At 42.4% G+C, this 21,241-nt stretch overlaps 1 protein-coding gene across 1 annotated transcript in view; it reads left to right on the forward strand.

The window, feature by feature from the left end:
• The window catches only part of SLC2A12 (solute carrier family 2 member 12), a 60,144-nt gene that overhangs the window by 13,111 nt on the left and 25,792 nt on the right, over positions 1-21,241 (forward strand). The window contains exon 2 of the mRNA XM_002714749.6: positions 4,459-5,799. Coding sequence (XP_002714795.4) covers positions 4,459-5,799 — 1,341 coding nt within the window. The remainder of the gene's footprint in view (positions 1-4,458; positions 5,800-21,241) is intronic.

Consider the following 21,241-nt stretch of genomic DNA (forward strand, 5'->3'; position numbering starts at 1 on the left):
GGACAATGAAATACGGTACACTGTGTCACCCCCTCACCCCCAGCAATGATGCTGTATTGACTAAGAATAGTGTTGAAAGCTGTGTAGAAATGCTGACAGCATGCTATTCCAATGCTAAGAGTTATGTAACTTGAGGGTCCTGTAGGCCAAGCATTTCATAATACTAAGTGCTAACCCCAGCCGGAAGATACCTCCTTGGGAAAGAGAGGAGCAAGGGTCAACACTGGGGAGTGCTTCTTCCCATCATTCATTGACACAACAAACCTGGATTCCTTACTTTGTGCCAAATGACTAGAGATGACAGATATGAGTAAAACAACATTATTGCCTTGAGAGAACTTTTGGTACAATAGCAAAGACAAGCAGGTTAATAAATGCCTTAAAGTGGACCAGGATTCTGAACATGCACCTTCTGGGCAGGGTGGCGACACAGAGGGGCTGGGACAGGGCAACAGAATCCAGCAGAGCAGGATCAGGAAGCATCTGAAGGGTGGGTGGTGCTGGAGATGATTGTGGAGTTGGGATTAAAGTCTTTCTGAGAGAAGCACCCATAACAGGGCAGACTGCAGTGGCAAGAGCATTTGGGAGACAACCATGAGTTTTTCCTGCCCAAGATGTGAAGTTGGGAAGCCTGTATTGTGACTAAGCGAGTTACACTGCAGCTTGGGACTCACATGCCATATTGGAGTACTGATTTGAGTCCCAGCTGCTCTGCTTTTCCAACCCTGCTTCTTGCTAATGTGCCTGGGTGGCAGCAGCTGCTGGCCCAAGTGCTTGGGTTCTTGCCATTCATTTGAGAAACTTGAATGGAGTTCTGGCTCAGGCTTCGGCATGACCCAGCCCTGGTTACTCCTGGCATTTGGAGAGTGAACCAGTGGACAGATCTGTGTGTGTGTGTGTGTGTGTGTGTGTGTGTGTGATTGAGAGAGAGAGACAACTTTTCAAATACATAAATAAATCTTTTTAATAATAAAAATTAAGTAGTAAATCTTCTAAATTTGTGAAACATTTGCAATTGGTCAAGCTGTGTGATTACCTGGCTGCCTGCCAAAAGAACCTGTGTCTGAATGTTTTGCAGCCTGCTGTAAGATTTAGTGAGCTGGCAAGGGTTTATTGTGTGGCCATAATAGGCAAATGGGGAAGAAAGCAAAGAAGAAATCAGGCAGAAACTCAAATATGAAAAATGGAGCGCTGTATTCAGTGCTAGTTATAGTTGTGCTTTCATCTGACTCGCAGGGAGCAGAGACAATGGGGCTATTGTTGTGGTAGCCCAGCCTGGAGCAGTCTGGGCAGTGCCACCTGCCCTTGGCGCCCTTGTGCTGAGTGTCTTTTGCATCAAGCTTCAGGATTTCGATCACATATTCAATAGGAACAGTTAGGAACAGTTCTATTTCATTACCATAATAAAGAATTGTCGTAGCATCAAAAGACAAGCTGGAATCTTCCTATTGCATCTGCTAGTCTTCAAGCTAAGCAGCAAGAAGACACAGTAGAAGCATAACTCAACAGTTTGTGGGGACCCAATGATGTCTACAGATAGCTGCAAAAGTCATCCCTACGGCATGCTGGGGGAGAAATGATTTGTAACAGAATGGCCCCCAGGAAGCAGGGGCAGGAGCAAAATGGCCAGGGGTGCTAACATGAGCATGATGGTCAAGGGCAGACTGTCTAACTTCAGGACTGAATATCTTTGGAAAAAGCACTAATTATGGACCCTCATCTAATGCTTTCCTGTAGCACTCCCTGCATCTCCTCAGTTCACCCAGCCACCCCAAACTCTTACAGCTATGTTTAGACAAAAGCAAACTCACTTTTCTCCAATTCCTTCAGACCACATCCTATCTCTTTCTTTCTGCTCATTGCAGATTTCTTGGAAAAGTTATCTCTACTCTCTGGCATCCATAGAATGACATCTTGCTCTTTCATCACTGTTAAACAGCATTAAAATAAACAGCCCACTCTTTATGACTCTCTTCATTGTTTTTACATGAGAAAGTAATACCAGGAAAATTTCCTCTGACGAAGTCTTGAGGTATCACAAGGATAGGGACGCAATCTTGGAAGCATTAGGGATGGTCCTATACTCCATGTTAGAATGTAAAGTCCCAAATGAACAGCCCAAGTGGAACCCCAGGGGTCCAAAGTATCAGAAGTAAGGTGAGTGGGGAGGTTGGTTTGGGGGCAGTAGCCCTTAAAGCATTTAATTGGGAAGATAAATAAAATTGAGACAACTAGGACTTCACCTTAATTCTGTGACAAACAAACCCTTGTTGACAAACTCTTCATGTGGCACTTGGATCACAGAATGTCTTAGTGCAAGTTACTAATCTTTTGGAGGCAAATTGCCTATAGATAAGTGGAGAGACTAGACAGAAAGATAACATTGTTGGCTCCTGAATCTCAAGTGAAGGGAAATACCATTTTCCATCCAATGAAACAGGAAAACAAGGAAGGTGAAGGAGAAAGACAAGTGGCAAGGACAGCTCCAGCTTCAATTTTCTTAAATCCTTAACTCAGTGTCCCTGGCTGCCCTTGTCACTCCAAATACCATTCTGGGTCCTTCAGTCAATCTGCCTCCATGGAATGTCATTCTCCAAAATCATTTATTTCTCAAATAAGAACTCCATAGAGGTGGGTGTTTAGCCTAGTGATCGGGACATCCACATCCCCTACTAGAGTGCCTGGGTTTGAGTCCTGACTCCATCCCAATGCCAGCAACACGCTGATGCACACCCTGGGAAGCAGCAGGTGGTGGCTCAATGAATTGGATCCCTGCCACTCATGTGGGATACCAGGATTAAGTTTCCAGCTCCTGGGTATTAGCAGAATGAACCAGGGGGTGCTCTCTAAATAATTTTTCTAAAAGAAGCAAATTGAAAAATAAAGAAAAAGGACATCAGAGACTAAATACCAATTGTTAAAACACACATCCTAGTCACATCCAGAGGCAGGCAGTGTGGAGCAGTGGGTTATGCTGCTGCTTGGAATTCCTGCATCCCATATTGGAAAGCTGATTCAAGTCTTGGCTACTTGGCTTCCAATCCAGCTCCCTATTAATGTGCCTAAGTAGCCAGTGGATGATGGTCTAAGTACTTGAGTCCCTGCCATCCACATGAGAGACCTGGATGGATTTCCAGGTTCCTGACTTTGGCCTGGCCCATCTCTGACTATTGCTGGCATTTGGGATGCGAACTAGTTAAGGGAAGATCTCTCTTGCTCGCTGTCACTCTGCCTTTCAAAAAATGAGCAAATACTTTCTGGAAACACATCAAAACATAAGTGAACAATGGCAAGCAGAAATAAGAATAATTCCATTCTCATACAAATATGAGGATTTGACTTAATTTTTCTTGTGGAAGAGGAAATTGTTGCTTAGGATTTTAAGATCATATGAGAAGAAGAATATGTGGAAACTGAGGACATGAATGAAGCTACAAGAGGGTACTCTACAGTGATTTTATGTGTGAGCAAGTAAAGCAGCACCTTATAAATAATACATAACAGAGATATCACCAGGATGATAAGTATCTTGGAGGCAAGGATCACATCCAAAATGGAACTTCGGTTTTTTTCCTCCTCCTCTCATTGTCCCCTAAAACCAATTCTATAAAGCTTTCATGTGTTGGTATATTATGTTACATAATATATAGTACTGTATTCAGTTAATATAAAGCCATAAAATTATCCAATCAGCTGCTCAAGCCAAGAGCTATTTTGTCTTCTGACCCATCTCCTTATCATCTACCTCCAATTCATGAGCAAATACAATAATTTTTATCTCCAAAAGTAGTTTTGAAAAAGGTATATACTAATCTCCAGTTGAACTGTGAACACTCAATCTAAGCTACTATCATCTTGTCAAAACTAAGGCAACAATTCCTTCTTGCTACCAATCTTCCGCCTTGAAGAACTATTTTCCACACCACAGCAGTAGTAGTCTTCAAAGATAAGAAACTCATAATATCAATGCCCTCCATACCATTCAGTGAGTGTCAATACCATTATACCTAGGATAGAACAAAGAGTTGTCACTATGACCTGCAAGGCCCTACCTGGAGTGTCCCCTCTGTATCTGTGCAGGGCCAGAGGAACCAAGCTATTTGAATTTCTAATCCAATGCCAATGCATGAACCAGGTGGTATTCTTGTTCATTCTGTCTTCATCATCTGTTGCCTGCTTATTTGTTATGGTTTCTGCTCTAAAACTAAAAACACCAACAAGATCAAAGATAGGCAACTGGACTTTTAAATGTCTCCATACATTTCACCCTAAACAAGAAAGAAAAATTATTTTTCTTCTATAGCTAATCATTTTTTGTTAGTGTATTATTTGACTATAGTTGTATGTTTAAATTCAGTGTTATGAAAGTTGTACGTTAGGTGTCTTCTCCATTGGGGTGTAAAATGTCTAAAATAACAGTTCTGAACTGACCTCTGTGTCTGTGCTTTCTGCCTGTAGGTTGCAGCCTGTTCACCTTCCTGTCATCAGTCACCGCTGCTGTCAGTGGACTCCTGGTGGGTTATGAACTTGGCCTCATCTCTGGGGCCCTTCTTCAGATCAAAACCTTACTGGCCCTGACCTGCCACGAGCAGGAAATGGTGGTGAGCTCCCTCCTCATTGGGGCCTTCCTGGCCTCCCTCACTGGAGGCGTCCTGATAGACAGGTATGGAAGAAGGACTGCGATCATCTTGTCATCCTGCCTACTTGGACTTGGAAGTTTAGTCTTGATACTCAGTTTATCCTACGTGGTTCTTATCATGGGACGCATCGCTATAGGGGTTTCCATTTCCCTCTCTTCCATTGCCACTTGTGTTTACATCGCTGAGATTGCACCTCAGCACAGAAGAGGTCTTCTTGTGTCACTGAATGAACTGATGATAGTCATCGGCATTCTGTTTGCCTATATTTCAAATTATGCATTTGCCAATGTTACCCACGGTTGGAAGTATATGTTTGGTCTTGTTATTCCCTTGGGAGTTTTGCAAGCGATTGCAATGTACTTTCTTCCTCCCAGCCCCCGGTTTCTGGTGATGAAAGGAAAAGAGGAAGCTGCTAGCAAGGTTCTTGAAAGGTTAAGATCCGTCTCCGATACAACAGAGGAACTCACTATGATAAAATCCTCCCTGAAAGATGAATATCAGTATAGTTTTTGGGACCTGTTTCGTTCCAAAGACAACATGAGAACCAGAATAATGATAGGCTTAACACTGGTTTTTTTTGTACAAGTCACTGGCCAGCCAAACATATTATTCTACGCATCAACTGTTTTGAAGTCCGTTGGCTTTCAAAGCAATGAGGCAGCCAGCCTAGCCTCCACTGGGGTTGGGGTGGTCAAGGTTGTGAGCACCATCCCGGCCACCCTTCTTGTAGACCATGTTGGCAGCAAAACCTTCCTGTGCGTCGGCTCCTCTGTGATGGCAGCTTCATTGCTGACCATGGGCATCGTGAATCTCAATATCCACATGAACTTCACCAACATCTGCAGAAGCCACAGCCCAATCAATCAGTCCTTGGATGATCCTGTGTTTTATGGCCAAGGAAACCTATCAGCTAGCAACAACACTCTCAGGGAGTACCTTAAAGGGATTACTTCCCACAGCAGGAACTCACTCATGCCCATGAAAAATGACATGGATAAAACAGGGAAGATGACCTCTGCATCCTTATTAAATGCTGGACTAAGCCAGACTGAATCCCAGACAGTCACAGACCCTGCAGACGTCCCAGCTTTTTTGAAATGGCTGTCCTTAGCCAGCTTGCTTGTCTATGTTGCTGCTTTTTCAATTGGCCTGGGACCAAGTAAGTACTTTATTTTTCTTCCTTCCCTCTATCCCCTCATGAATATTAATGTATTGCTTTTGACCAATCACAGCATCCTACTGCTCTAGTACCTTGTATTCATGAGTACTAGAGGCAAGGTAAGAATCATATTAGCCATTTGATGCTTCTGCAAATGTGGAAAGCACGCATGGATTATATCTGCTTCTGAAAAATGCAGGGCGAGTATTCAGCTGAAGGGTAAGTTACCTATTATCAGTCATTTGAGGCTACGCTTTCTCCAGGTGATTGGGGATGAGTCATCCCTGGAAGAGTAGTTATTGCCCAGGGGAATCATATGGTTTTATGAATGCAAACTTTGCTGGGGTAACATTTTCCTCCACATCATCTCTGAGTTTCTTCATAGGTGGAAGAAAAAAAAATCAAGCATTTAGCTTTTCTTAAAGCCACAATAATGGATGCATTCCAGTAATACTTATGAAAAATAGAGGTAAGGAGGGTTAGGAAGAAGGATGTATTATTTCTTTGAATACATTTTATTCACAGGAATAACCTCCCAGGGCACTTTACTCTCAACTATTAAACAGAGCTATAGGAGTCTACTCACCCCTTTTCAATACAACACAAACAATTCACAGGGAGATAGCCACAAGGTTGTTTTATTTAAACAGTAGATTCCAATAACAATTCTTTAGCTCTTCTATGGGCAAACTTATTAGAGATGGACTTGCTAGAATAGGCTATTTGTTCTAATCTTTTAAAAAGTGTTTATTTTTTATTTATGTAAGAGATAGATAGAGATCTTCTGACTACTGGTTCCACTCTCCAAATGCACACAACCACTGGGGTAAGCCAGGCAGGTTGAAGCCAGGAGACTGGAACTCCATCCAGGCCTCTCATGTGAATGGTAGGGACTCAAGTACTTGAACCACCATCTGCTGCCTTCCAGGGTGCCTTTTGTTCACCCCACTGGAAAGGAAAGTGTTTAAAAATCAAGGATAGTCTCTCTCTGATGCTCCCACTCCCCTCTCCCTCTGTCATTCTCTCATGCCTCTCTTTCTCTTCTCCTTTCTCAGTCTCTCCCTCTCTGTTACAGAGTTGGTTTTGAAATTTGCTTATGAGGACCAAGGAGGTAATCAAATTGGCCTAAGTAAAAGAAAGTGTTGAAGATTCAAGACCAATAAAAAGACATAGTCCAAGTTGAAGGGAAGAAATTTCGTGGAGGAATGTAAATCTCTGATGCCAGGGGCAAGATAGTGTCTCTGGAAAGAAAGCCACCTAACAGCTTGCTCTAATCATCCACTGCTAACTCATTAATGATGCATCTACCCAATATGTATTGAGTGATTCGTTTTATAAAAACTCTGATAAATGCTGCAGAAACAGGAGTGGACAAAACAGACACTGTCCCTGCCTTCAAGGAGATGGCACCTGAGTAGACTGAGCTACACTCTGCATCTGCTTCTTTCTGGTCAACAACCTGCATGGGTAGCCTTCCTAATCTTAGTTAATTAATAGCTAGACTTGTACGTGGCTGATACCTCGAGTCTCCTACCTTGACTCCATCTCCTCATTTTGCTGCTTCTACACCCACTTGTGAAATATCAATTTCTAGATATTGACTTGCTCAAATTCCATAGGAGGGAGGAGGAGCTGATGAACCCTGCTCTTTGCCATATCTGAGGAGGCAGTTCATACCTAGTCAGCTGTGGCAAGATTGGGTCCTATTGCCCATGCATAGATGAACAAAAGCTGGCCCTTCCTCAGGCACATGAGTAGACACGTGAGAATGTGCCCATAGAAAGACTGTGCATGGGCAGATAGAGAACGTTGCCATGCCATCAGCCTCTGATCTCTTACTTGTTCCTGAACCTTGACCTTGCTTATTAAGACTTAACAATGATAAATATCATTAACAAGCAGTTTCCTGTAAGCAAGTTTCTATCACTATCAGGATTCAATTATCACTTGAGTGAATCCTCTGACACTCTCATGAAATTTGATCAAGCATCTCATTTATATTTTTACTTTAATAAACTTTTCAAAGTCTAACAGAAGAGCAAGATATAGGTACTATCTTGTACCAAGGAATACCTTAACCTTGTTTATGAAACAAAGTTCCATATTAACAAATTCTCTAAGTCTTCTTCATTAGGATAAACTTCGATGGTAGTTATTGATTCACTGATTTCCTTTCCAAGCATCTTCCCCCCCATATATTCATTGTAAAGCTAAAAATATTTCCTTTTCATGTCAATTTTCTTGATCCAGTCTTTTGAAATATCAAAAATCAATTAAGAATCTGTCAGTAGAAAGAAAGGATACCTTCTTTGTTGTAATTCAGTAGACCTCTCGGATTGAAATGATTGATATAATGACACATATTATAATATGAGAAACATTCATCTTAAACTTCCAGAACTACCTATTTATGGGAAGAGCCCTTCTACCCATATCACCTTTCTCTTAATTTGGGGACAGTTTTGGAAAAAGCAGGAGAGCTTTCAATCATATATCATTTGATAGCTTATTATATCACATCAAGTTTCTATTTTAAGAAAATTTGATTTTGGAAAAAATTATTGGTGGCTATTTGTCATTTACCTTTTAGAATTTCTTAACATTCTACACTAATTGTTTTAAAACATAATTTAAGGTTAGATTCAACTAATATTTATTAGCTAATAACTAACATTTGTATATTTATTTTGTCAAATGCCATGGTAGGCAGTTTGTACATACTTTGGAGTATGTACAAAGGAAGAGCATGAACCTCAGAGAGGTTAAATGACTCGTTGAAATAAATGAAAATAATACTTTTCTTCTTATATTCAATGCTGATCCCTAGTCTCAGACAAGAAGAAAATCCTGTCTTGGTCTTGAAAGTAGATGCTGTTAAATTGGCCACTGTGTTTTTTGCAAGTTAGAGACATTATTCTCTTTCTCTGAAGCCCTGCTGGGTAAGTGAGCACGTTCTTTTTATAAGGCTGAACTATAGGATAAGAAAGAGGATAATGATAAGAGAGAGTTTTTGATGTGCATTTTCTTGAATAATTTGACTTGTTGATTGTATTTGCTGTAACAAAGACCAAAGTAACAATGACTTAAACAAGTTGGACTGAAACAAGTCGCTCTCATGTAAGAGCCGGGCTGACTAGATGCTATGGAGGTGAATGGGGTCAGGCTCCCGAGTTTTAGCTAGTACTTTAATCAAAAAAATGTTTTTGAGAGAGAGAGAGAGAAGACTTCCATCTGTTGCTTCACTTCCCAAATGCAATATTAGCCAGGGCCAAAGCCGGGTCTCCATATGGGAGGCAGGGACCCAACTGCTAGAGCCAACACTTGCGGCTTCCCAGGGTCCACATTAGCAGGAACCAGGAGGGAATGAAGAGCCGAGTCGGGACTTGAACCAAGGTACTCTGATATGGGATGTGGGTGTCTTAACCTTTAGGCTAAGTGACTATCTCTAGCTAGCACTTTTACACAAGTATTGATTGGTTTCTAGTCTACCATGACGATTATTTAAAAAGGTTAAGATGTATGTGCATTTTTATCATCCTTTACTAATAGTGAATGGCTCTTGAAAATTAGTAAAATGCACAAATTACAGTCAGTTAAAGAGAGGCCAGGTATAGAAAGTCCTAGTTAATCTGTAGACAGTGTGAGCAATTGCAGTTGAAACAGAAGCACTATCAGATGATGTAGGTTCACAGCCCGCTGTGCACAAAAACCCAATCTGCGGCGCTGATCTTTAGGGAAAAGAAAACCTCTATATCTGTGTGGCTTACCAACATGGAGATTGTGTAAAACCCAAATCTGTCTCCTTCATCAGGGGTCTGGGGAAAGTTTTATGAGATCAGGACAGAGCAGTCACAATGTGGACACATGGGCAGAGTAAATTTTGAGTGGCAGGTCCCCTGGCAACATCATGTATGGATCGGTACGAGGAAGAGCCCAGTGAGCCAACGTTGTGGTCTATTGACTGCTTGCTGCCTAACAGTCTGGCTTTTCTGTATCTGTTCATCCCCCAACTTGTGGTTCCAGGTGTCACCTGCAGGTCGTTATCCTCCTTTATGTGCATGCATGGTTTACCTGGTCATCCTCCCCCTATTGAGACTGATGTAGCCCAGCTTGTTGGTAAAGGTTGTGAAAACAACTTGAGAAGCTGTGATTTATCAACCTGACTTTTATGATTGGAACCTACTGTTAAAAATAAAGTGAGGATGTTTGGGTGGAAGGAGTAAGGAAACACAGCAGGGGGCTTTGGAGTTTCAGAGGTGTTGAGGAGACTGAATTAATAGGGCAATAACCTCGTTTCAGAATCACTGTCAGTGATATGAGTAAGGAATATCTTGGCAGGATTATTAGGGGACACACAATCAGAGGAGAAGCTAAGAAAGCAAAAGTTTGGATGGGCACAACTAGGGAAAAAGAAAAAACTTGCTAATCAGGGCCAGGAAAGGAAGCTGGTGAAGATGTTTGGGGAGGCTACTGCCCTTGCATCTGTGGCCTAAAGCCTTCAGAATAGCAGAGTGGGCAGGAGGAAGAGCCAGGTTCAAAGTGGAGGGAAGCAAGGCAGCTGAAACTGCAAGGACAAACTGGAGTTCAATTGCAATGACACAGGTCACCTGTAGGAAAAAGGCTTCCTATCTCTGAGAGCTCTTGACAATGTACTGGCCTAAGACTTGGAGAAACCGTTGAAGGAGATTTGACCAACTTCTTGTTCCCACACATCACTGAGTGATCAGTGACAAGGAGAACATCCTAGGGCCCTGCACCAACCCCTCAAGTATAGGGGTGGGGAATGGTGTTTAGCTTAGACATTAAGCTGCCCATGTGCCTGGTTCGATTCCTGGATACAGCTCCTGACTCCAGCTCCCTATCATTGCAAACCCTGGGATACAGAGGTGATAGCTGAAGTAACTGAGTAATCACAAGGGAGATCTAGATTGCATTCCAGGCTTCTGGCTTTCACCCTGTCTCAGCCCCAACCACTGTGCCACTTGAGGAATGAACCAGTGAGTGAGAACTCTCTTTATGTGCCTCTCCCTTCTCTGTCTGTCTCTCTGCTTTCCCCCACTCACACTCACACACACACACACACACAAACACACACAAGCTGATGTGCCACTTTGGCCTTCCAAATCTCATGCAAATTTCCCTTCCTGCCAACCCTAATTTAGAACTACACAGGGACAGGAATTCTAGGAAATGTAGTTCCATCTTAGATAACATGACTGTATAAAATCACCACATTAATAAACTCTCGACTAAGAATGGACATGGGCCGGCACTGTGGTGTAGTAGGTTAAGCACCTTCCTGGGGTGCCAACATCCCATATGGGCAGTGCTTCAAGTCCCAGCTAGATCACTTCTGATCCAGCTCCTTGCTCATGACTTAGGAAAGCAGTAGAAGATGGCCCATGTGTTTGGGCCCCTGAACGCACGTGGGAGACCCAGAAGAAGCTCCTGGCTCCTGGCTTTGGTCTGGCCCAACCTTCGCTGTTGCAGCCATTTGGGGAGTGAACCAGCAGATGGAAGACCTCTCTCTCTCTCTATGTCTGTCTGTAAGCCTGCCTCTCAAGTAAATAAATATTTTTTTTAAAATAAGATAGAGAAAGGATGTAAATGGCCCTGAATTCAGTCTCTAGTGGTTGTTCTAGGCACTTAAAAAATTAAAATGTTAGTTATTAAGGCATATGCTTAGTTTTCATTCCAGCTACAGAAAGAGAGAGAGATGAGGTCATTTCAGTAATGCCTCTTGGCCCTTGTTTCTTTAGCTATAAAACTGAAAACGCTCTTTGGCTAATGCACTAGGCAGGCGCGCGAGCGTGTCTTCTCAGGAACGTTAATTAGCTCCCTGAGCTGCTGCACTCCCATATCGCCAGTTGTATCGTCTCATACGACTTCCAGTTCCTCTTTCCCAAGGCTGCTAGACTTTTCCACTCTGATGCTTCATCCGCAGCCGAACACCAGGGTCCCCTCCTCTTCCCTTCCTTCTCCATGGAGCACTCACTCCTACAGTACTCAGCACGAATGTTTGGGGTCCAGTCAAGTCAATAACTGAACACGCTTGGATTTTCCCCACAGGTAGTTCCCTGTGTACCATTTCCACCGTTGTAGTTTCACCCTGTGGTCTCATTCCTGGGTTACTGGGACTCCCTACCAAGAGTCCTCTTCCATTCCAGGCCCTTTGCTTATCCTCCATGCTTTATCCCAGAGTTCTTTCAGTGCCATTTGCCTCATGTCACCAGTGCTCACAAAACTTCTATGCCTTCCTACTTTCTACACCTGAAAGGTCAAATGGCTTTCAAGATGAAAAGGAACCTAGAAATTACCTACTGCAGCATTTTCCTCTTAAAGAAATAAGAAAATCCAAGAGATTGAGGTCGAGAAGATATAAGACTAGAACCCCAGGCACCTGCAGGCTAATCCTCTCCTCTTTTTATTATTATCTCACCATCTTTGACAGCTAAAACTCTGGTTTTCAAGACTCCTGTCATCTTTCCCAACTCTCCCTGGGGTGTCTGTGTGATACTAGGGGCATTATTAACATTGTAGACTGTGAAGTTGTGCTCCCAGGCCACCATTCCTTAGAAGTGGCCTAGACTCTACTTAGCGTTCATAGTCAATGATGCCACTTGGCATTGTGCAATGAGGCCATGCTCTGCTTCTCCCTCTACCATAACGGCAGGGCACCCCTACCTGATGCTTGACTTCTTTCAGTATGGAAATAAGGAAAGAATCCAAATTGCAAAGTGAGAGTGCCTTATTAGGGGACCAAGAGAACAAAGCAAAACAGGAGAATGCAACAGCAGAGCTCCCCAGTAGTAGACACAAAGAGGGGACCCCAGAGCTGGACGTCCCTTGAGGAAGTGCATCCCTGGTGTTTACTAGGTAATCTAACTTCCTTTTTATCTACATCACCTGGTGTGGCAGCCTGACTCAGGGTGTGGAGCCATTGCTGATTGGGCTGGGGTCTACCCACAAGCCCAGAAGGAGTTGGGGCTGGAGGGGTCTAGCTGTTGGCCAGTGCTCCTGGAGCGTGAAAGGGGGTATGATTGGTCAGGCCTTGGTGGGCTCCTGAATGGGAAAGTGCACCAAAAAAAAGGGGGGGGAGTTGGCCCTCTCCCTAGAGCCCGCCTATCCCTGCCTTTATCTCCCTATCCCTATAACACCATTCTACAGAAAAAAATCCTTGTTGCAGCCTCTTCCTCTTCCCTCTAATCTGTCACATCCTTCATAGTTTGAAGTTCAATGAAAATCTTGTCTCCTCTATGAATCACTCCTTTTCACAGAAGTTTTAATTTGTATGAACTACTGTTGTATTTCTAGTATGGAAGAATTCCATTCTGGGCTGCAAAGAGCCTAAATTTAACATCAGAAAATCTAGGGTTTAATCTGAGCTCTTCCATTTATAGATTGTGTGATCTTTAAGTCACTGCTGTTCTCTAAACTCTTTCTAATCTATGAAATAGGCGTCATAATATCTGTCTAGTCTCTGAGAGTGTAGTAGGTGTGGGTTAGATAAGGTAATGCATAGGACAGCACTTTGGATACTGTAGAGTAGAATATCAATGTAAGGCACAGTGTAATAACACAATTTAGTCCTATTGATATAGTGGGTAGCTTCTGTAAGTTCCTCTTTTGGTTTAGTCACGATAATAGTTATTAGATTGTCAGGTGTGCAATGGGAAAAAAATGACATCTTAGCATGTTCTTTCTGTTTCTTTATTTCAGAGCCACATCAGTCTGTTTAAAAATCATGTTGGGTTGCATTTGAGTTTTTAAGGAGAGGGGGGTAAAGAACTTCAAAACTGTGTTGCAGATACAGGAAAGCTCTCACAGTGTGCTTTACCATCTGTGTCAAGCTGTCTGGTCGGTAGGCTAAGGACTTTGTGGGCCCGAAACACTTGCCTGCCAGAGTCCCTGGCAGAGGTTTAGTGCAGAACTGTCCACCCCGTAGGCCTGGTTTTAAAAAATCTCCCTCTGTTATTGTCTGTACATGCAGGGAATTTTAGTAGTTCTCAAAAACAACTCCTGGGAGACACTTAGAGCTTTTCTTTGTTAAGCCATCAGGAGTTATTTGGGCAATTTGGACACAGAGTACTTGAAAGTAGGCCTCGATTTTTTGGGCCACCTTTGCTCTTTGGTACAATTTGGAGAGAAGGGTTTGCTTGAGAACTTCTTAGACCAAAATCAATGCTAGGAAGATGGAGACTGGCAGGGTTGAAGAAAGTTTGGGTATTTGAGAGGGAGTTAATGCTTCCATCTCAGGGTTGTAATCACAGTTCCAAGGACTGCCCTGGGGAATCAAGGGTGGCAGAGCAGGGAAGTGTGTCCTCAGACAGAACTATCTCGTTCTCAGTAGAGAGCCCTGTCATTCCACAGCCACAGCCTGGGGCTACGCATTCTCCTAGAGCTTGCAGAAGGAACCTGCATAGTTGTCCTTTTTCTTTTTCTTGTCACCAATCGGTCCTTTACACGCATATTTGTGTTGTACTTTCTTTTTCTTTTCTATAAAAACATGCCTTGCAAATCACATTTTCAATCCTCAAAACTGTATTCTAAGGCACTGGTATAAACTATAGGAACCAGCTGGAATTTAAAGAAGATTTTTATTAGGAGCAAGCTTTTCATACCAGGTCTTGAAAGCTTTATAAAACTTATTAACCCGATGCGATTATCACTCAGGTATTTCATTTACAGTTTATTGCTTGTATGACAAACATATCATTGGTGTAAATAGAGTTATAAAAGGAAAAGTACTTGCTGTTCTAAAGTGAAGTCAAAAGCAACATTAAACCATCCTTATTAAACCTTCTTAAATAGGGGCTGGCTTAGAACAACATTATGTAATTATATTAGATCACAGCATGGTTTTCTTCTGCCAGGAATTTTTTTTTTTTATTCTGAGGTTAAAATGTATGCACTACATCATGTTACTTTCTGTTCCTCTATTTCCCTAGCTATAAAATAATGGGATTGCCCATCAAGGTGGCATGTACCAATGCCATCTTACTTGTTAAAGTGATCAGTTTAAGTTCATAATTGAACAAAAAGATAGGAGTAAGTGTCAAATGGATTACATAAATAAGACCAGTGTCTGCAAATAATTGATAGAATTAAAAAGGAGAGCATGAGCCTACATGGGAAGCAGGATACACAGCAGACTCATAGAATGGCAGATGTCCTAAATAGCACTCTGGCTTCAGAATCAGCCCTTAAGGTATTCGGATTTGGCTAAAAAGCCCATGAGAGTTTTGCAGGCATGGAAAGCCAAGACACTGTGGGGGAAAAAAAAAACAAAACAAAACAAAACAAAAAAACGACCTAAATGAAAGATCTCTGTGAGTGAGATCCCAGTAGAAAGAATGGGTCATCAAAGAAGGAGGTACCTTTCTATGAAGGGAAGAGAGAACTTTCACTTTGAATATGGCCTTGTCTAAATAAGATCGGAGTTTGTGAATTCAAGAGGCTTTTGCTGGTTCACTCCCCCAAATGTCTGCAATGGCCGAGCCTGGGCCAGACTGAAGCCAGGAGCCAGGAGCTTTCAGATCGCCCAAGTGGGTGAAGGAGCCCAAGCACTGGAGCATCTTCTGCTGCTTTCCCAGGCACATTAGCAGGGAGTTGGTTCAAAAGTGTAGCAGCCAGGACTTGAACCAGTGCCCAGATGGGGTGCCAGTGTTACAGGCAGCAGCATTACCCAATACACCACAATGCCAGTTCCATGTTCTTTACTCTTAATTTTTTTTGACAGAGTTATAGGCAGTAGAGAGAGAGACAGAGAGAAAGGTCTTCCATCTGCTGGTTCACCCCCTAAATGGCCGCTATGGCTGGCGCTGCACCGGTCCGAAGCCAGGAGCCAGGTGCTTCCTCCTGGTCTCCCATGCGGGTGCAGGGCCCAAGCACTTGGGCGATGGGCATCCTCCACTGCCTTCCCGGGCCACAGCAAAGAGCTGGATTGGAAGAGGAGCAACCAGGACTAGAATCCAGCACCCATATTGGATGCTGGTGCTGCAGGCAGAGGACTAGCCAAGTGAGCCATGGCGCTGGCCCCTCCATGTACTTTATTAATATAAAGTATTATTTTAAGAAGCCTACTAAAGGACTCAAAAAAAGTTAAGAGCCCCTGTCATCCATTTCTCTGTAACTAATGTTGAAACTGTTCCATCAAATGAAATCAAGATACATGGTACACTTTATTAAAGGCTTTCATTAAATATCATTAAATATTCTGTTCTCCATACTTCATCTTTTAGCTCCAAATAAGATCAAATTCTTACCCTGACTCTCCAAATCATGACCATCATTTTAGCTTCTGTTTAATTATTTTTTAAACTTTTTATTTATTAATTTGAAAGCCAGAGAAAGAGAGGGAGAGAGACACAAAGAGAGTTCCCATTTGCACCTGGATATGGGACACAGACATCTTAGCAATTGTTCAACCAAAGCTCTTTTTAATAACTGAAAATTTCTCTTGTATGGGAGATTCTTGACTTTGTGAAGATATAGAGCCAGCCATATAAAGAGTTCTCTTCTACTTATGCTACACAGTTAGATAATGATGCGCTAATCCCCGAGACATAGCATTGTCATATCATGAGTTCATTTGAAGTGAACTTGTGCAGAAATCCAGCCCTCCTTACAATGGCAACTGTAATGTAGAGCAAGTAAGTGCAGCTGTTCTTTTAAAAATAATTGCCAGAGCTTTTTTAATCCAAAAATCCATGTGTCCATAAATTAGTTAATTAACCTCTTCATCTCATGATTAATATCTTTTCCATAAGTTAGGCAATGAAGATATGACTAGTTTTGTGTTTGTATTCTAGTGCAATGTTGTGCACTGAAGACTGAATGACAAGTGACATCAAAAAACCTCCTTCAATTTCTACCAACTCTGAAGACTAAAATAGTGTGGGAGTTCCAACAAGGGATTATCTTGGAGGGTTCCAAAAGAAAAGACAGAGGAAGAGGATGGTGGGGATTCATTGATTCTCTCATTCACCCACTACATGCAAGGCCTGGTGCCAGGTGCTAGAGGTTCAGGAAGGGACAAGAAAGACCTGCACCTTGCCCTCCTGGAGCTAGTGATGGAACATGAAATAAGCAAGAAAATGAATTCAGATGGTCCCCAACTAAGGCTGGTTTGACATGAATTTTTCAAGTTTACTATGGTACAAATTTGGTATATATTCAATAGAAACTGTAATTTGAATTTTTTAAAAAATTATTTATTTGAGAGAGAGACTCCCAAGCCAGGAACTCAATCCAGGTCTTACACATGGTAGCAGGGACTCAACAGTGAGCCATTACCACTGCCTCCCAGGGTCTGCATTAGCAGGAAATCGGAATCGGGAGCAGAGCCAGGAATTGAACCCAGACATTCCAGTATGGGAAGCAGGCATGCTAACAAAGATCTTAACCACTAGGCCAAATGCTCATACTTTGAATTTGGATCTTTCCTGGCCAGTGGTATGTAGTAGGCACTCTCTCTCACGTGATGCTGGGCAGCAGCGGTGACCCACAGCCCCCGTTCAGTTCCAAGATCGCAAGAGTGGACAAACATCCTTGACAGTGTGCCATGTTACTGAGTTAGGATGTGAGGTAGGTTGTATGTATTAAGCAGCTTTTTGATTTCTGATATTTTCAATCACAGTATGTTCACCAGGAAATAACCCCATCAGAAGTAGAGTCACACATGTACATCTGTTACATAAGTTCAGGAGAGAGAAGTGTTAAAATTGAGGTGGAAGTAAGAGTGAAAAAGAAAACACAGAAGAAAATGCCTGGAGGTGGGTTATTTGAGGTAGGATGGTCACAGAGGGCATTTATGGGAGGCCAAGCTCTGGGCTAAGGACTGGGTGAAGAAAGCAGTGTGAAGAGCTGGAAGAGGGAATTTTGATCAGGGATATAGCAAGTCAAATGGCCCTGAGGGGGATATTAACTTGAAGCGTTAGGAGGACAGCAAACATCCTGCTGAGGCTGTACAACATAGTGCTGACATGTGGCCTAGCACCAGGAGACTGGTATTATGGCCTAGAGGATAAAGCCGCCACCTGCGATGCCAGCATCCCTTATGGGCACCATTTCATGTCCTGGCTCCTCCACTTCTGATCCAGCTCCCTGCTAATGGCCTGGGAAAGGTAGTGGAAAGTGGCCCAAGTGTTTGGGACCCTGCACCCATATGGGAGACCTGGATGGAATTCCAGGCTCCTGGCTTCAGCCTGGCTCAGCCCCAGCCATTGTGGCTACTTGGGGAATGAAACAGCAAATGGAAGACCTCTCTCTCTCTCCTTCATCTCTCTCTCTCTAACTTTGACTTTCAGATAAATGAATAAATCTTTTAAAAAAAAAATTGGACCAGTCTTTGGCATCAGACTTCCTGGCCTTGATTCCCTGCTTCACAGGACAAGACTTTGGGAAAGCCAGTTTCCTTATCTAGAAAATGGGACAGCAGTATCTACCTCACAGCATAATCATGGATTAAAATGAAGCAGGCTATGAAAGGTCCTTCCATGAGAGCCTGTGTGCAGCAGGACTCAGTGCGTGTGGTTATTAGTGGTAGTGAGTGTCCAGCTGTGGTCTAGGCACCAGGTGCATACTTCTGATAGTGACAACACTGACCTCAGCAAGCTCTGTGCTCAAGTTGTTGCAGATTCCCAGGTCCCTGGCCCTGCATTACTTACGATGCCCAGATAATGCTTACCTCCCTCTCTTCCTTCCTTTCTTCCTTCCTTCCTTCCTTCCTTCCTTCCTCCCTCCCTCCCTCCCTCCCTCCCTCCTTCCTTCCTTCCTTCCTTCCTTCCTTCCTTCCTTCCTTTCTCTCTCTCTCTTTCTCTCTTTCCCTTCCCTTCCCTCCTTCCTTCCTTCAGATTTATGTATTTATTTGAAAGGCAATGTTACAAAGAGGCAGAGGCAGGGAGAGAGAGAGAGAGAGAGAGGTCTTCCATTCACTGGTTCATTCCCCAATGGCCACAATGGCCGGAGCTGGGCCCATCTGAAGCCAGGAGCCAGAAGCTTCTTCCGGGTCTCCCACGCAGATGCAGGGGCCCAAGAACTTCTTCTGCTTTCCCAGGCCATAGCAGAGAGCTGTATCGGAAGTGGGATAGCCCAGACTCGAACCAGTACCCATATGGGATTCCAGCACTGCAGGCGGTGGCTTTACCCACTAAGCCACAGCGATGGCCCCTAACTTTTTTCTTAATCTGGTTCTTCAATCATAGTTCTGTGTCCTTGAAAAGTGTAAATATTGGACAACCAAGTCATGACAGAGACAGCTTAAGGTTTTAACATTATTGTGATAAACATAAGGCTCCATTTGTGATTTTATTGTTTTCCAGAAGACAATGTTAAGAATTTTTCCAAGGAACATTTGCAGCATTAAAAGTTGTAATACTTTCCTATCTGAAGCTTCAATAATGAAAAGACGTATGACATGCACTATCGCATCTGTAGCCATGGCATTCAAGTTCTATTCATCGTAGAAAAGACTATTTTCTTGTAGCTCGCTCCTTCTGTGTTTGACATTCTGATCTCTGGTTCAGTGGACTGCAAATTGAAGCACACAGACCCGAGGAGGTTCACTTTTCCCAGAGTATTCGCTCAATGATGCCTCAGCGGAAATCGATTTCCACAGTTTCAAGTTCAGAAAGACATGCTTCTTAAAATTTCTCCTTTCCCATCTCCCAAGTTACAACTGTTCTCCCACTTAAAAGAAAGCATACTTATTACTCATCAGAAATCTTATTATGGCACATGTCCTAAGTGATAAAAACTTAAGAACACTAATCAAAAAGACAATTGGAAATATCAGTGTAGGTTTTGAAAAATAACTCTAATGATTTGATAATGGCTTTTCATAAACCAAGATGTTTCCAACAACAACAAAATGAATGATGACCTTAGCAAGTTACCAACTGTATATCATCACAAACAACTTCCGTTGTTAATTCAAAGCATTGGGTGGTATTGCTATTTCAAAATTTCCTTAACTCCCCACCAATTTTACTTATTCGTAAGAACAATAAATTTCATATCTTTAAAAAGTAGAAATGCATCATGTTATTCTAGAAATAAGTGATCTTATATAGTTATTTTATTTTAAATACCAGTTTACATATCATAAAAAGTCCACCTTTTACTAATATTTAAATTTATGGTGAATAAATCTTAGATATTGTCTTATACTGAAGTTTTCTTTTATCCACAGTTTTTCTTTCCTTGGTTTCAGCCAACTGTGGCTCCAAAATATTAAATAGAAAATTCCAGAAATAAACAATCAGCTTTAAATTGCATGGCATTTTAAGTAGTATGGTAAAATCTCAGGCTACCTGCTCCATCCTGTTCAAGAGATGAATCACCCCATTGTCCAGTGTATCCATCTTGCATAAGCTATCTGCCCATTAGTCACTCAGTGGTCATCTCAGTTATCAATTAGTTATTGCCATATCACAGTGCCTGTGTTCAAGTAAGGCTTATTTTACTTAATAACGGCTCCAAAGTACAAGAGTAGTGATGCTGGCAATTCAGATGTGCCAAGGAGTAAAGTTGGGGTTTTGAGGTTTTGAGTTTGGGGTTTAAAAATAAGAGGTTTTGAGAGAGAGTTTGAGAGAGAGAGAGGAGACGACATTCATACAATGTTCTTTATGACATATTGTTATGATTGTTTATTCTATTAGTTATTATTGTTAATATCTGTGTCTTATTTATAAATTAAAGCTCATCATGGATACATATGTATAGAAAAAACTTAGCACACATAGGGTTTAGTATTATCCATGGTTTCAGGCATCCACTGCTCTGGGAAGTGTCTCCCACAGATAAGAGAGGCAGATAAGAAGGACTACTGCAAATGAATGAGAACACTTAGCTTTTCAAATTACCTGAAAGTCTGCACAAGCAAGAAAATTTGAAGGCAACTGCCATGGTTCTTTCTTATTCCGCACTGGAACCTGGTCAAGTTCTTTCTTATTCCGCACTGGTACCTGGTCAGGTTCTTTCTTATTCTGCACTGGTACCTGGTCAGGTTCTTTCTTATTTCACACTGGTGGCTGGTCAGGTTCTTTCTTATTCTGCACTGGTACCTGGTCAGGTTCTTTCTTATTCCCCACTGGTACCTGGTCACAGAAGGATTCCATTTTGACTTACATTCTTTTTTTTTTTTTTTTAGGATTATTCCCTTTAGTTCATTTTCCCTTAAAATATTTTTCTTTTCTTTTTCTTTTTTCTTTTTAAGGATTTTATTTGTTTCCTTTAAAATCAGACCTACGGGGGGGGGGGGGGGGAGAGGTCTTCCATCCGCAATGGCCGGAGCTGCACCAATCCGAAGCCAGGAGCCAGAGCCTCTTCTGGGTTCCCACATGGGTGCAGGGGCCCAAGAACTTGGGACATCTTCCACTGCTTTCCCAGGCCATAGCAGAGAGCTGGACTGGAATTGGAGCAAACAAAACTTGAACTGGCA

The sequence above is a fragment of the Oryctolagus cuniculus genome, chromosome 5, assembly GCF_051225735.1.
Source record: "Oryctolagus cuniculus isolate XC-2025 breed Fujian yellow rabbit chromosome 5, ASM5122573v1, whole genome shotgun sequence".
NCBI classification, from domain to species: domain Eukaryota; kingdom Metazoa; phylum Chordata; class Mammalia; order Lagomorpha; family Leporidae; genus Oryctolagus; species Oryctolagus cuniculus.